At 42.4% G+C, this 13,908-nt stretch overlaps 1 protein-coding gene across 2 annotated transcripts in view; it reads right to left on the reverse strand.

Annotated features, from left to right (window-relative positions):
- SPOCK2 (SPARC (osteonectin), cwcv and kazal like domains proteoglycan 2) overlaps positions 1-13,908 on the reverse strand; it is a 123,578-nt gene that overhangs the window by 59,074 nt on the left and 50,596 nt on the right. For both annotated transcript variants that reach the window (XM_087964102.1, XM_026681222.2), the window contains exon 2: positions 422-467. In XM_087964102.1, the coding sequence (XP_087820228.1) occupies positions 422-467 (46 nt within the window). The remainder of the gene's footprint in view (positions 1-421; positions 468-13,908) is intronic.

The raw sequence follows: 13,908 nt of genomic DNA on the forward strand, positions 1-13,908 counted from the left end.
TTTCTTTTATGTACACTGAGAGCATTTGCACCAAGACAAATTCCTTGGGTGCCCAATCACACTTGGCCAATGAAGAATTCTACTCTATTCTCTTCTAACTTTAAAGATAAAAAGGAAAATAATAGCCTTCATCTTCGAGGAATGTTGCAATTTGTAAAATGCACCCATAGCTGATAAAAACAGAAGGAAGCAAAACATTTCTCTTTACATTTCATCCTGGCATGCAGTTATTTTCAAATGTTTACAGTGGATAACAAAGCAAATGAGATGAACCATCTCAGTTCAATTTCTCCTCATTCTCAGTAATTTGCAAAAAAAAAAAAAAAAAAAACCCTTTCTTTCCAAGCATCTTCAGCTACTCTTTTCTTGGAGGCAACAACACTAAAAAAAAATAAGCACTATAAATAGGAAAAAAAATTACCCTCATCTACTGGCTGATTATCTTCCCAGCTCTTGATGTAGTCATCCTGTTAGGGAGAGGGGAAAAAAGAACAAGTTAACTATTTAGACTACAGAAAATGTCAGCAATAAAAAAAACCTTGTTGTTCAGAATGCCAGGTAAATCAAAAGTCTTCTTAAATCTTGTGCACAGCATTATGGAATGAAGGGGGAAATCTCCAGTTTTAACACACCCAAAGAGTAACGAATTGGGATAAATTGCCTCAGAAGGAACATTAATTCAGAGGCTACAAAATCTGACACAGATAGTCTTTGACTTACAACAGTTTGTTTAGGGACTATTACAATGGCCCTGGAAAAAAAAGTGACTTATTGTTGTGGTTAGCCGGCAGCAGGTGAGGACAGTGGAGGAGAGCGAGGATTCTGATGAGGGGCCAGGACCATCAGGGAGTGGACTGCTGCCTTCAGAGATTGGGGGGCCTGGCAGCAGTGATGAGGAGGTTCCCGAGGAGCCTGTGCCAAGTGCGCGTGCGCACAGGGCTGCTTGTAGGAAAGAGCCAGTTACAACAGCACGGGTGACTCGGGAGTAAGGCTGCAAGGTAATGGCTCCTCCCTCAAGAGGATAAAAGCCAGGTTTGAAGAAGTGTTCTTTGCAGAAGACAAAGATGCTCTGAAACTCAGCCTCGTGGACATTATAGTTAGTATTTGAAAACTCTTGAAAACTATTCCTTATCTGTGGGTTTTTGGCAGCCTTGAAAAACAACCTGGCAAGGCTCTTTCTTGTCAGAGCTAATTAGTTGGAAGCAGCCTTTTATCTGTGAAGAAACAGAATCCATGGATTAAACCTTAAAAGGTGGGGGGTGCTGCCTTTGTCTGGTGTTGGCTCTCTTGGAACCAGGTTGGTTCAGAATACTTATGACCATTTTCACGCTTACGACTTTTGCAGCATCCCCATGGTCACATGATCAAAATCCAGCCACTTGGCAACTGCCTCATATTTATGACAGTTGCAGTGTCTCAGGGTTCATGTGAACCCCTTTTGCGACCTTATGACAAGCAAACTCCAAGGGGAAGCCAGATTCACTTAACAATTGTGTTACTGACTTGACAGCTGTTGTGTGTCAACTCATGAAATATTTCTATGGTCTGTAGAGTTGCCAGCAGAAAGGGAAGGGGGGAGCAGTGTGGCAGCTTGCAAACCAAAAGTGCATTCCGTAAATGTTTTGAAAGATAGTAACTAGGTGACTGAAGTTTCTGCCACGCAAAATTCTAACTGGAGATTATGATTTATGACTCTTGGCTATGGATGTGTCCCATTGGAGAATATGAATTATGATACAGCCAGGGGGTGGGGAAAAACCAGGGTCAAAGGTGACAATGAATGATGTGTCTCAGCGTCGGCTACACCCAGGCAGTGTCAGCATGTTTACTCCTAATAAATCTCTAAGCTTTGGAAGTTGGCTCGAGACTCATGATTTAAATGGGGGTAACTGCTGGAGCCCTGACACTGTGATTCCCTTAATGACCATGACAAGAAAGGGTTAGGGTAAAATTCACTTAACAACTGTGTCATTTAGCAACAGAAATTTTGAGCTCAATTGTGGTCATAAGTCAAAGACTATCTGTACTTATTGATAGACCTAATTCTAGAAACAGAAACCCCGATCTGCCTACAGTTTCTGTTGGATCTAATTTTGTTCCAGGAGAAGAATGTAAAGGAGATTTTTTTTCAAAAAAAAAACTCCACAAAGAAAAGGAAATGGACAAAATCTAACCCAGGAAATCTGCCCATGTTCAATTAAAATATTTAAGCCAGGAATTCCAGAACATCAGGGTGTATCCCCATCCCTCTTATAATTTTTAATGAGACTTTCCAAAAGTGGCAAGCCACAAAATGAAATAACAGCCCATTGAAAATCAATTCAATATTTTCTGGTTTAAAAGTCTTGTGCAATTAAAGATAAACATGCTCACTCAGCCAGAAGAACAAAATAAAGATGGTTTAATGGTACGGCCCTCGGGGTACAGGATTGCCACTCTGTTGTTTCATTGCAATCTCAGCAAACTTTTTTTTGCTAAAACTTAGAATTGATTGGCGTGATGCGTTTGAAACATCACCGTGTTTTTCTCTCTGCTCAATTTCCATATGATACAGTGGTCTTGTGTAGTAAAAATCCACATTTCCTAATTTGATTTCTAGTTGATGGAAACTGATAACCTTGCCATGCTGGTTAACAGTTTTACTAGTTTACTGGTAAAAGGAGAAAATTGTCAGTAAGCAAAGGACAGCCAAAAACATGCAAACATTTTTGCAAGAATATATTTGCCAAGGAATCTGCGCAACCTTGTAGAACAATCCCCAGCCTACAAGAACTTTTGATTTACACTTAGCATACTGACAGCATTGTCAACTGGCATGTATTTTAAGAGAATCTGGCATTACAACACAAAATGCTAATGTAAACCATCTATTTCAGTGAGGAACTTGCAATGAGAAACTTGGAATGAGAAAATGATCACAGAGTCAAGTGGTTGTCTGAAATGAAAAAGTTGCATTTATCTTAGGTGTCATAATATTCATAGCTTTTGTAAGCGAGATGTGGTGATGTCTATGCTGGTTTTCATGCAATCTTAAGGTTTATGCTGGAAAACAAAAAAAACTATGATGTCTAAAATAAGCCTTTTGTGTGTGTGATAACTCAAAGGTGGCATTTCTGCCAAGCACCATTTTCCTTGAAGTGATGAGGCGGGAGAAGGAGGTGGGTGGACTTGAGTATAAAAGGAGATATTTTGACTTCAGGCAGCAGCCTCTTTAAGGGAAGATGACAAGGTACTGCACATCCCTCTCCATTTTCTCCTGCCAATCTTTAAAATTAGAGGCTGGCTTGGAGAGAGAAGCTTTTTTGTTCCAATCCAAATGGCTTTTTGGGAAGTGTCAACATTTCTGCTTCTCAAAAGGACTCGATAGAAAGAAAATAGCAAGACCCGACTCATATCTGTTAATTGGCCGTGGAGATGATTTGGAGACAGCGCATAGACTTTTAGCAATGTGCGTTTTATCAGAATTTACAGGCAATCCTCGGCAGGCGGGAAGGTCTGGCTCATTTTTCATGGACCAGGTTCCACCACTGAGAAGGATCTTTAAAAGCAACCCAATCCAAAGCACTGTGTTCGAGAAGACAAAAGGAAGAAAGATGGTACAGGACGGATAAAATGAGAAGTAGGTGTTTTTTTTTTTTTTTAAACAATCTATACTGACCTCCACCTCCTGGAAAATTCAGACCGCACCGGAAGAGCAGCAGAAAGAGAGAGAGAGAGAAAAAGAGAAGTAAAAACAAAAACCAACTCTTGGTGCACAAAAGAACAAGTGCAAAGTGGTTAAAATGCATACCAGCAAGCAGTGGTGGGATTCAAAAAATTTTACCACCGGTTTTGTGGGCATGGCTTGGTGGGCGCGGCCATGTGACTGGGTGGGTGTGGCTTTTTTTTTTGCTTTGTTGCCACCCCCACCCATTTTGGGGGCTTCCTAGCCTCAGAGGAGCCTTGGGGGGGTTTGCTCCCCTAAGGCTCCTCTGGGGCTCTGAAAGGCAAAAAAATGCCTCCCCTCCCTCCATTTTTTGCCTTCTTGGGCTTCAGCAAGGAGAACCCCAGGAGAGCTGATCTATGCACAGGTGATTGTCGGGAGGGGAAAAAAAAAGAAATACCTTAGGCGAATGTCAGGCGGGCAGGTAAGCGAGCATCGGGTAGGGGGCCAACCGGATCGGGGGCATGGCCGGCCAGAAGTTACTACCAGTTTGGTGACCCACGCCAAATTCTTGCTACCGGTTTGTCCAATCCGGTGTGAACCGGCTGAATACCACCACTGCCAGCAAGGCAGAGTAATCAATTGTAGTTTTTTTTCCCTACACCATAACTTTCTATTAACATCAGAATCCATTCTCCATAAATGATGTTTTATTAACCGTTCTGCTGGGGTCGTTTTATGGGCCCGCCTAGAATCATGAATTTGAGATGGACAGCCATATAAATTGAAATAATAAATAAATAAATAAAGGTTTGCTTCGATTTGTTCATCCAGTGGAAGAGCATTAAGTCATTTGTAACAACAGCAGTGGGGTCTTGGGAGTCGAAAGGAATATTAAACAAAACAGGACATTTGTGAAACAGCAACCACTCTGGCCAGAGGTTCTCCCCTGCCTTTGGGGCATGAAATACGGAGTCCCAGCCGGCTCTTCTGGAGTTGTGCAACGTATTTCGTACTCTGACAGTCCCAGTAAATGTATACACTTGCTTATTCCTCCCTTTTCCTCTGCAAATAAAACTAAAGCAAGGACGCGATTAAGTCCCCCTTTTAGCAGTTACTCATGATAGTACCAGCTGGATGTACTGCATAAGGAAACAGACATCAAATTGTAACGTATGGATTCCATAATCTCTAAACAGGCTTTACCTATATAAATAATTGTATACAGGAGAATAGGACTCACCCATTTTTTTCACAGTAAACTTTTCAACCACCTATAAATATATATATCCAGATGACAAGGTAATAGATATATATTTCTTTGGTACTCTTCCTATATTTAAGTACTTCTCAATTTAAGATTTGTTGCTTAGCAACTATTTGAAGTTCCAACACACCCTCCCCCAAGCTACTTATTAACCAGTTTAGAAGTTTGACATTGGTCTCCCAGCAGTCATGTGATCGGATTTTTGGGCACTTGTCAGCTGGCCTCAATATATGACCTTTTGCAGTTCAAGAGTCTGGGAGTTCCAGAGTCTACAAGTCTTAAAGTTGCCAAGGTTGGAAACCCCTAATCTAGATTAGAGTCTAATGGCCTCAGCAGGTCATCTAGTCCAGCCCTAAGATAGCTACTACAACCAGGAACCAACTAGATTTTTAAAAAAATCCAGCTAGGAAAGGCTTCTGGATTTTCTGAAGGATGCCGATCCTAGCAACTGTTTTCCTAAAATGGCTTCAGCATTTCAGGATAGCAGCATCTCCTGATGATGGGAACATATAAAATAGCCCTTAGAAGATAAGGCACCATCAGAGTTAACATCTCACCTGACGTGATTTTCCTGGAGTTGAATGAACAGATTCAGACATACGGATAAGCCCATTGTTACAACCAAAAGCCCCACAGTCAAATGAACCATTCTATTGGATGCTTTTAACCTCTGGTTTGCCTTAATATTCAAAGTTTTGAAAATCTTTTCCTCTGTCCACCTTGGGACTAGAGAGGCCAGGAACTGAATCCCAAAATCTAGCCCTTTAAACAAAAAAAAAAAACCTTCTTCCCTCAGAACAAGTTCTTCTATCACTTATCTGCAATGCTATTTGGGCCTTCAGGAACCTAAGTAATTTGCAAACCAATAAAACAACCGAATTGTGAAACCAACCAAGTTTGTCTCAAAGAAAACAGAAAGGCCTACTTGGACATGGACATCAAATAGCGAACCTCCATTCCAGCAAGGTTCCTATTTTTCTTAGTATTTCCTCAGGGCTGTATTTTCAGCCAGCAAGCTTTCATTTCAATAGAGACATCATCACCTCTTTCATTTCCACTTTGAGAAAGGACTGTCTAGCCAAGCCATTTATCTCCCTGGCTCACTCCTGTAATAGCTCTTCTCCCATTGTTTTTCCTTTTAAAATGCCATGGTGGCATCTCCATCTTCTGCCACAGCCTCTAGCCCAGCTGGAATCCCCAAACTCTTTGAGACAAGGGAACCTTGCAGCTGGAAGAAGCCATGCTATGGCATAATTTGAACTCAGATGCATTAGGAGTCCCTATCTGTCCTCCCAGCTTTTCCTGGGCTTGCCAATTTGAAGGCCAGAGGACAAAACAAGTTTATTCTCTCTTGCATGGCACTCTTGAGCCTTTCAGCTTGCTGCACTCCTGCTGGGTGCATTTTCAATAAACACCAACTCAAAGTGAGCATACAAACCCAGTTTCCTCCCTCCTCCCTCTCTCTCCATCCCATCTATGCCCAACAGGAAACTGTGCATTGTCAGAGCTGGCACCCTGCCACTCCGCTGCAGCTCTGCCAAGTGAACAAATGAAGCTTCACACCAGGGAGGGTAGCCACCTGCCATTTGGGTACTGCTTTCAAAAACAGGGATCAAAATACCCTTAGGAAAAAAAGTAACCCTGCAGACAAATTTAAGGGGATGGGAGAGACGCACCACAGATCCATACCTCAGCTGTTCTTAGATGATCTTGATATTCTCTTGCTTGGTCTTTCTCTCTAGAGAATATCACTGTTGACACAACATTGCATACACAGTGATTGTTCCAATTCCACCCTGATTGTTTAAAGGTTGCAGATGAAATAAATAAACTCAGATTTTCAATCAAGTTTCCTTGGGTTGATGCTGAATTTCAAGAAGCTATGGAAGAAGAGAAGCCCAGGAGGCAACTGTTGGCAAAACTACACATTTGTTTTGCTTTGCTGTCTGCACTGGTAGACGTAACATGATTTCCCATATAACAGATGCTAACCTTATCCTTATTTGTTTTGATGCAAGAAAAAGGGGGGGGAGCTATGAGAAAGGTAGAAAGGTCCTAGTGATGGAAACTCTGAATTGAACTCCACAGAGCACGTTATCCAATATTCCAACAGTAACGGGGGGTTACTGGGCTGATGGGGGTTCGCAGGGTTCGAGAGAGCCTTTAGCTAGGATTCTGTGCAGTTTGGAGAACCCACAAATCCCACTCCTGGCTGGCCCTGCCCCACCCACCCCTCCCATCCCTTGAATCCCCGCGTGGCCTGTTTTGGATGCAGGTAAGCGCAGGGTGCGTGTGGAGGCTTGGGGAGGGCAAAAAACAGGGCTCCCAGAAGTTTGGGAAGTCTGGAAATGGGCCCATTTCCAGCTTCCAGAGAGCCTCCGGAGCCCCAGGAGGCCCGGGGAGGCCCTCCTGGAGGCTTGAGGAAAGCTTCCGGAGGCCGGAGAGGGCAAAAATGCAACCCTCCCCGTTTGCGTGACTCTCAAGAGGCTCCTTGCCAAGTATTTCCTTGTACAGCGTTATGCTTGGAAGCTATCAGTTTGGCAACTCTCCAAGCCCGATAAGGTATCTGTGGTTGTAATTTATCCTTGAAAGACTATTTGCCGGGACTTTGCTGGGTGTGAATTATAGGAATTCACAAATAAAAGGGGTTTTGTTGGGATAAGGAGTCTGTTTCGTGATTTTGTGAATCCTAGGTCAGACCACTGAGAGACAAAGGGGTGGGTGGGGAGGTCTTATTCTTTTAACTATCCCTAAGCACAGGAATAATTTAGAGCTACTTTCACCTTTCTAAGTGCCAATATGATGTACTCAATAAAGGATCTCTTGAACCCGAGCAAAGACCTGACTTCCCTGAGTTCATAACTCGAAACGATGACAAACATCTCCGTATGCATATAACCTCTTTGCACGCCAATTCCAAACCCAAAAGCATGGAGGCAAGAACAGGGGTGGGTTTCTACCGGTTCGCACTGGTTCTATAGAACCGGTTGTTAAGAAATTTGAATCCCACCCCTGGGCAAGAGATGGGAGTTCCTTAACCCAGTGGCCTCCAACCTTTTTTGAACCAGGGACCGGTTTCACGATTATTTATTCTTCCACGGACCGGTACCTGAGTAACGCGAGACTCCACCGCCATTGGGACGGCTCTTCGTTCGAAGCCGCCCCCCCCTTCGACGAAACTAAGGCGCGAGCACCCAAACGCCGCTTTCCAACTGAAAACCCGGAAGCACTTTCCAATCGAAAACCCGGAAGCAACCGAAAACCCGGAAGCAACCGAAAACCCGGAAGCAACCGAAAACCCGGAAGCGCCGTCGAAACAAGATGGCGGCGCCCAAGCTTTGCGGCCTGGTAAAAAATGATCCATGGATCGTACCGGTCCGGAGACCAATGGTTGGGGACCCCTGCCTTAACCTATCCTCGGTATTAGGTTATTCAGTGCTAGTATGGCTTTTCCTCTCCTTCTCCAAGATGGATAATCAAGTAAAAACGAAAGAAATTGGCAGGACAAATATGTCACTAAAATGACCTCCTGTTAAGGAGATGAATGTATAAATGCACTCCTCAATTCATGATGCCCCTTTGGGTTTTAGCTGAAAGTCTGAAACAGCTATTGCTCTTACATTCATCAACTCCAAAGCCACCAGGTGAAGAGATGGAAGCTACAACCTCCCTTTGGGGACTTAGGTGGAAATGATATCAATCACAAAGAGAAGCACAAGACTCCTTAAAGCATGCTTGTTCCAAGTTAGGCAAAGAGATTTGGTGTCTGCAGAAGCCTTCAAACCTGGCTGAATCTCAGATAACATGAAGATTATTATTGCAAGTCATATCTGAGCTCCATTGTTTTGAGTGGGAAACGAATTCAGCTGTGTGGGTGAAAAGGAACTCTTTCTTAGCATTAGCCAGGAATGAGTGAATGAGATGGATGGTATCTAAATTGGACAAACAAACAAATAACAGCAACACTTATATCCTGCCCTATAGTCCTTTACAGTATTCCCTGGGTAGTTTACAATGCAGAAGCAATATTTTAATACTGCCTCTATTTTACTGACCTTGGAAGGATGGAAGGCTGAGTCAACCTTGATTCCTGTCAGGATTGAACTCCAGGCTGTGGTCAGAGTTTGCTTGCAGTACTGCACTTGAACCACTGCACCACCACTGAAATCAAACTCTGAGGATATAATACTATTCGATTTGACTACAGACTTAACCAAGAGCTCATTGAAAGACTAGTGCCAGTGACATTGTGTAAGGTCTGCAACTGATGAGGTACGAACTGATATACTCAGGCCAGACACAACTGCCATTTTAAATACGGAACAGAACTTTCCAACTCTCAAAGCTCAAAATATTGTTGTGTCCTGCAACAGACAAATCTTCTGCACGGTTATGATTTCTTTGTTACCTGCAATGGAACATCCAATCTAATTGTATTGGGTCTTGGAAACTTCTCTTGTAAGTTTGTTATTAAATGAGAGGCCGAGTTTCTCACAAGGTGAATGTTATGAAGACCAATGCGTAAACTGCCTTGAGCTCTCAGATTAAAAGAAGAATTTAAGAAAAGAAAAATGACAAAAAATACCCAAGATCAACACTTTTACCAAATTTCAGACGCCATAGCTTCTAAAGTGAGAAAGATATTCAGATGCGGCTAGTGAGCAATATGTAATTAAATAAGCTATTTCCATTTCTATTATGTGCTAATCCAAGATCAGAACAGGGAAAGGAGTTTCTTGTCAGCATTTGTTTTACTTCTGTCAATCTCGTTCTGGAGTGAGACAGGAGATCATCTGAAACAGCAGCTCCCTTGGGAAGTCAAACTATTGAGGGAGACTCTTCCTGCCCTTTACAGTCCTGCTGAGAGCGGAGCTCAAATGATGGTTCATGCCCTGCCAGTCACATCAAGCAACTCAACTTTGAAGCAGATCTCCCTCAAGACTTGCCAAAGGTTCTACTCTGTATGTCAAGGGTCTTCAAACTTGGCAAGTTTCAGACTTGTGGACTTCAACGCCCAGAATTCCTGAGCTAACATGACTGGAGGAGGAATTCTGGGAGTTCATAAGTCATAAAGCTGTCAAATTTGAAGAGCTCTGCTGTATGTAATGGCAGATCTACCCTTTGCAGCAACCATGAGATTCTTGAAAAGGCACCTCAGCTGTGGTAGAACTTCCATGGATAGTCCTTGACTTACAGCCATTTGTCTAACAATGGTCCAAAGTTACAGTGGCCTCAGACAAGTGACTTATAACCTGCCCTAAAAAGTTATGACCATCGTATCATCTTTGCAGTCCTGTGATTGTAATTCGGGTGCTTGGCAACCAGCTCAGGTTTATGGCAGTTGCTGCATCTCGTGCTACAAGATCTGTGATCTCATTTTGACTTCCACAAAGTCAATTGAGCAAGTTGGATTTACTTACTAACCACATGATTTGCTTAAAGACCATGGAAAAATAGGAGTAAAATTGGTCATGTGTTGACTTCTTAACAACTGCATTGCTAAGTGGATGAAATTGCAGTCTCAATTGCAGTCACAGGTTGAGGGCTGTATGTATGTATGTATGTATGTATGTATGTATGTATGTATGTATTTGTTTTCTGAGGTTTTTGCGGGTATATGTATGTGGATCTTTGGTTATTCGGGTTTTCTCCTGCGTAAAATTGGAAGTGTCTAGGCAACGTTTCGATGAAGTCTCATTCATCATCTTCAGGCCTGTGTCTTCGGCTTTGTGCTTCTCGGAGTAATGTGAGCTTGCAGCTGCTTCTTCCTTTTAACTGCTAGTGGGGGTGTGACTTGATTGGGTGGGGGCTTGGCTGTGTTCTGATTGGCTGGGGGTGTGTTCTCATTGGTTGGGGGTTTGGCTGTGTTCTGATTGGTTGGGGGGTTGGCTGTGTTCTGATTGGCTGGGGGTATGTTCTGTTCAGGAGGGGGCTTGGTTGTGCTCCAGTTAGTCTTAGTTGCTGGGGGATTTGAGCTGGTGAGCTGTGATCCTGTTGTTTGGCTTCATGTTTGTGGTCATGCCACATCTTCATGGTGGGCGTTCGTTCGCTTCATGTATGGGTTGGAGGGGTTTGAAGCAGGTAGTGATGCAGCTGCGGTATGGCTTCTGGTCCGTGGTCGTGTCTCATCATCTGTGTGGGTGTGAGTCTGCTTTCTACATGGAAGTGTGGTGGTAGCATCTTGTGTGGCCCTTGTGGGTGTGGGTCTGGTTGTTGAACTGAACACTTCAACAACAGAATAATCAGAGAAGCCATAGAGATAGAAAAACACCCACACAGCATGAATAAACGAGATGATACCTCCTGCCTACCAGCCATTTGGAAACCCGCCCTCATTAACAAACGAGTACCTAACATGAAGAATGACACCAGACCCACACCCACAAGGGCCACACAAGATGCTACCACCACACTTCCATGTAGAAAGCAGACTCACACCCACACAGATGATGAGACACGACCATGGACCAGAAGCCGTACCGCAGCTGCATCACTACCCACTTCAAACCCCTCCAACCCATACATGAAGCGAATGGATGCCCACCATGAAGATGTGGCACAACCACAAACACGAAGCCAAACAACAGGATCACAGCTCACCAGCTCAAATCCCCCGGCAACTAAGACTAACCTGAGCACAACCAAGCCCCCTCCTGAACAGAACACAGCCAACCCCCCACCCAATCAGAACACAGCCAAACTCCCAACCAATGAGAATACCCCCCACCCAATCAGAACACAGCCAAGCCCCCACCCAATCAAGTCACACCCCCACTAGCAGTTAAAAGGAAGAAGCAGCTGCAAGCTCACATTACTCCGAGAAGCACAAAGCCGAAGACACAAGCCTGAAGATGATGAATAAGACTTCATCAAAACGTCACCTAGATACTTCCAATTTTACATGGGAGAAAACTCGAATAACCAAAGATCTATCTATCTATCTATCTATCTATCTATCTATCTATCTATCTATCTATCTATCTATCTATCTATCTATCTATCTATACATACACACATACACATACACATACACATATACATATACATACATATTCCACAAATTTTAAAGTACTAATTTCCAGTCCTGTCTGCATATCACTTTGCATATACCTGCTTAAATAAATTTGGTTTTTAGCAGCCTTTTCAACTTTAATAATGAGGATGCAGCTCTAGTCCCTAAGCCAGCTGGTTGGGGAGTTCTGGGAATTCAAGTCCACACATCTTAAGTTGCCAAGGATGAGAAACATTGCTCCAAGCCATGTAGCAGATATAAACACCTCTAGATGAGATCAGGTTAGGGATGGATGTCTTTCATAATCTATTATGAGCTTCAGCACATTTCCATCACTTTATTTGCAACCGGAGGGCTAACTCAGGGACCAGATCATCCTAAAAAGAAAGCCAGCCATTTTTTTTCCTTCAGGCAAACACTTTCAAATTAAAGGCAATTTACCAAGGCCCAGAGAGAAAATGTGTCATTATCCCCAAAAGCAAAAAGACACAACTGACTATCAAAAGTCTTATTCTAGAAAGTAGCATGAAAAGGAGGAAGGATGGTGAGTCACATCAAGACTCATCACTCTTCTACCACGTACCCGTTGTTGAAGATTGGTTCAGCAGTGACAATCCTTCTGTAATGGTGGTTTTTGAAAGATAGGACTTTACACACAAGAAGAAAATAAACATCAACATGAAAAGTCTGGGAGCCATCTCTTGGGCTAGTTATTTATTAATGACCATTTGAAATGCTAATTGGTATCTTCCTTCAACCCTCCAGGAGATAGTCTTAAAAAAATTCACTGTTCAGCATGACAACTCACAGTCATCGTGACTTTGTTATAAAGAAGCATAAAAATGAACCTTTGCAAAGCTGATAGACCTTGCAACCTCTTCCCATTGTAAATCTTTCCCTCTCTGAAACATACACTAACATGCTACAGTTCACTAATGCTAACTTCATTTTCCAATATAATGTCTTCCAGGTATGTTGATCTTTATAGCTTCCAGTCAACCTGGGAACTAAAGTTAACACTGGGGACTGACATACAAATATCTGTTGAGAAAATGAGTTAACATTGTGGTTAAAAATAATCAGGATTCCTTCAAACTGTGAAATACTTTTTCAAGGATTCCCTTTTAATGGCAAAGAAGGCTTATGAATAGCAGTACCTAAGATTTAAATCAGAAAGTTTTTCAAACATTCCACAGCAAGAAAAGCTTTCTTACATACCAGTCTTCACAAGATAAAAAAACAAGGATGTCTACCTTCTGATAGACCATTTTGTATCTGAGTTGTGTTTTTAAATATTTGAATGATACTTGAACGTGGTCAAAATTGCCCGATATTGTTCCAAAAAACAGCACAAGAAACAATAGGTTTAAGTTACATAACACATAGCAGATGGCTGTGTGTGTGTGTGTGTGTGCGTGTATGTGTGTACTTTGTTTTGCTTGAAATTTGAGGATAACCAAAGGTCAGGGATGCTTCAGTAGCAGATTCCTGCACATGGCTAGATGATTTCTAAGTTCTCATCCAACCCTTATAATCTGTGATTCTGTGAAATCCTAAATTTGATTTCATTTCATATATTCATTAATGTAAAGTATGTATACATGAATACATGAAATAAAATCAAATTAAACATACTTTGGCTCCTTTCCTCTTCAATCATGCCTGATAGTTAACAATGACAATTTGGTCCCCCCTTTTCAGGATTCTGGACTTTGCACTGAAGACATTCTTATATGAGAAGACATATTAAATGCATGTCTTAAGGCTCACCTAATATTGAAATAATATTCAAAATCTTCAGCTGTTATAAGAGTTTAACAAGTTATCCCTATGGAGCTGTCCAGCAAAACAACTCCTGAAGTACATTTCAAGGGCAGGAGATTATGTAGCTGTAAATTGAGTGTAGTTCTTACTGCCATTTTCATGGATGGATGGATGGATGGATGGATAAAGGGTAGAATACAGGGATAATTGCAGCTGAAGCTC

The sequence above is a fragment of the Notechis scutatus genome, chromosome 4 (genome assembly GCF_049901735.1).
Source record: "Notechis scutatus isolate UNSWTSFEM ecotype Mainland chromosome 4, rNotScu1.2, whole genome shotgun sequence".
In the NCBI taxonomy this organism is placed as follows: Eukaryota; Metazoa; Chordata; class Lepidosauria; order Squamata; family Elapidae; genus Notechis; species Notechis scutatus.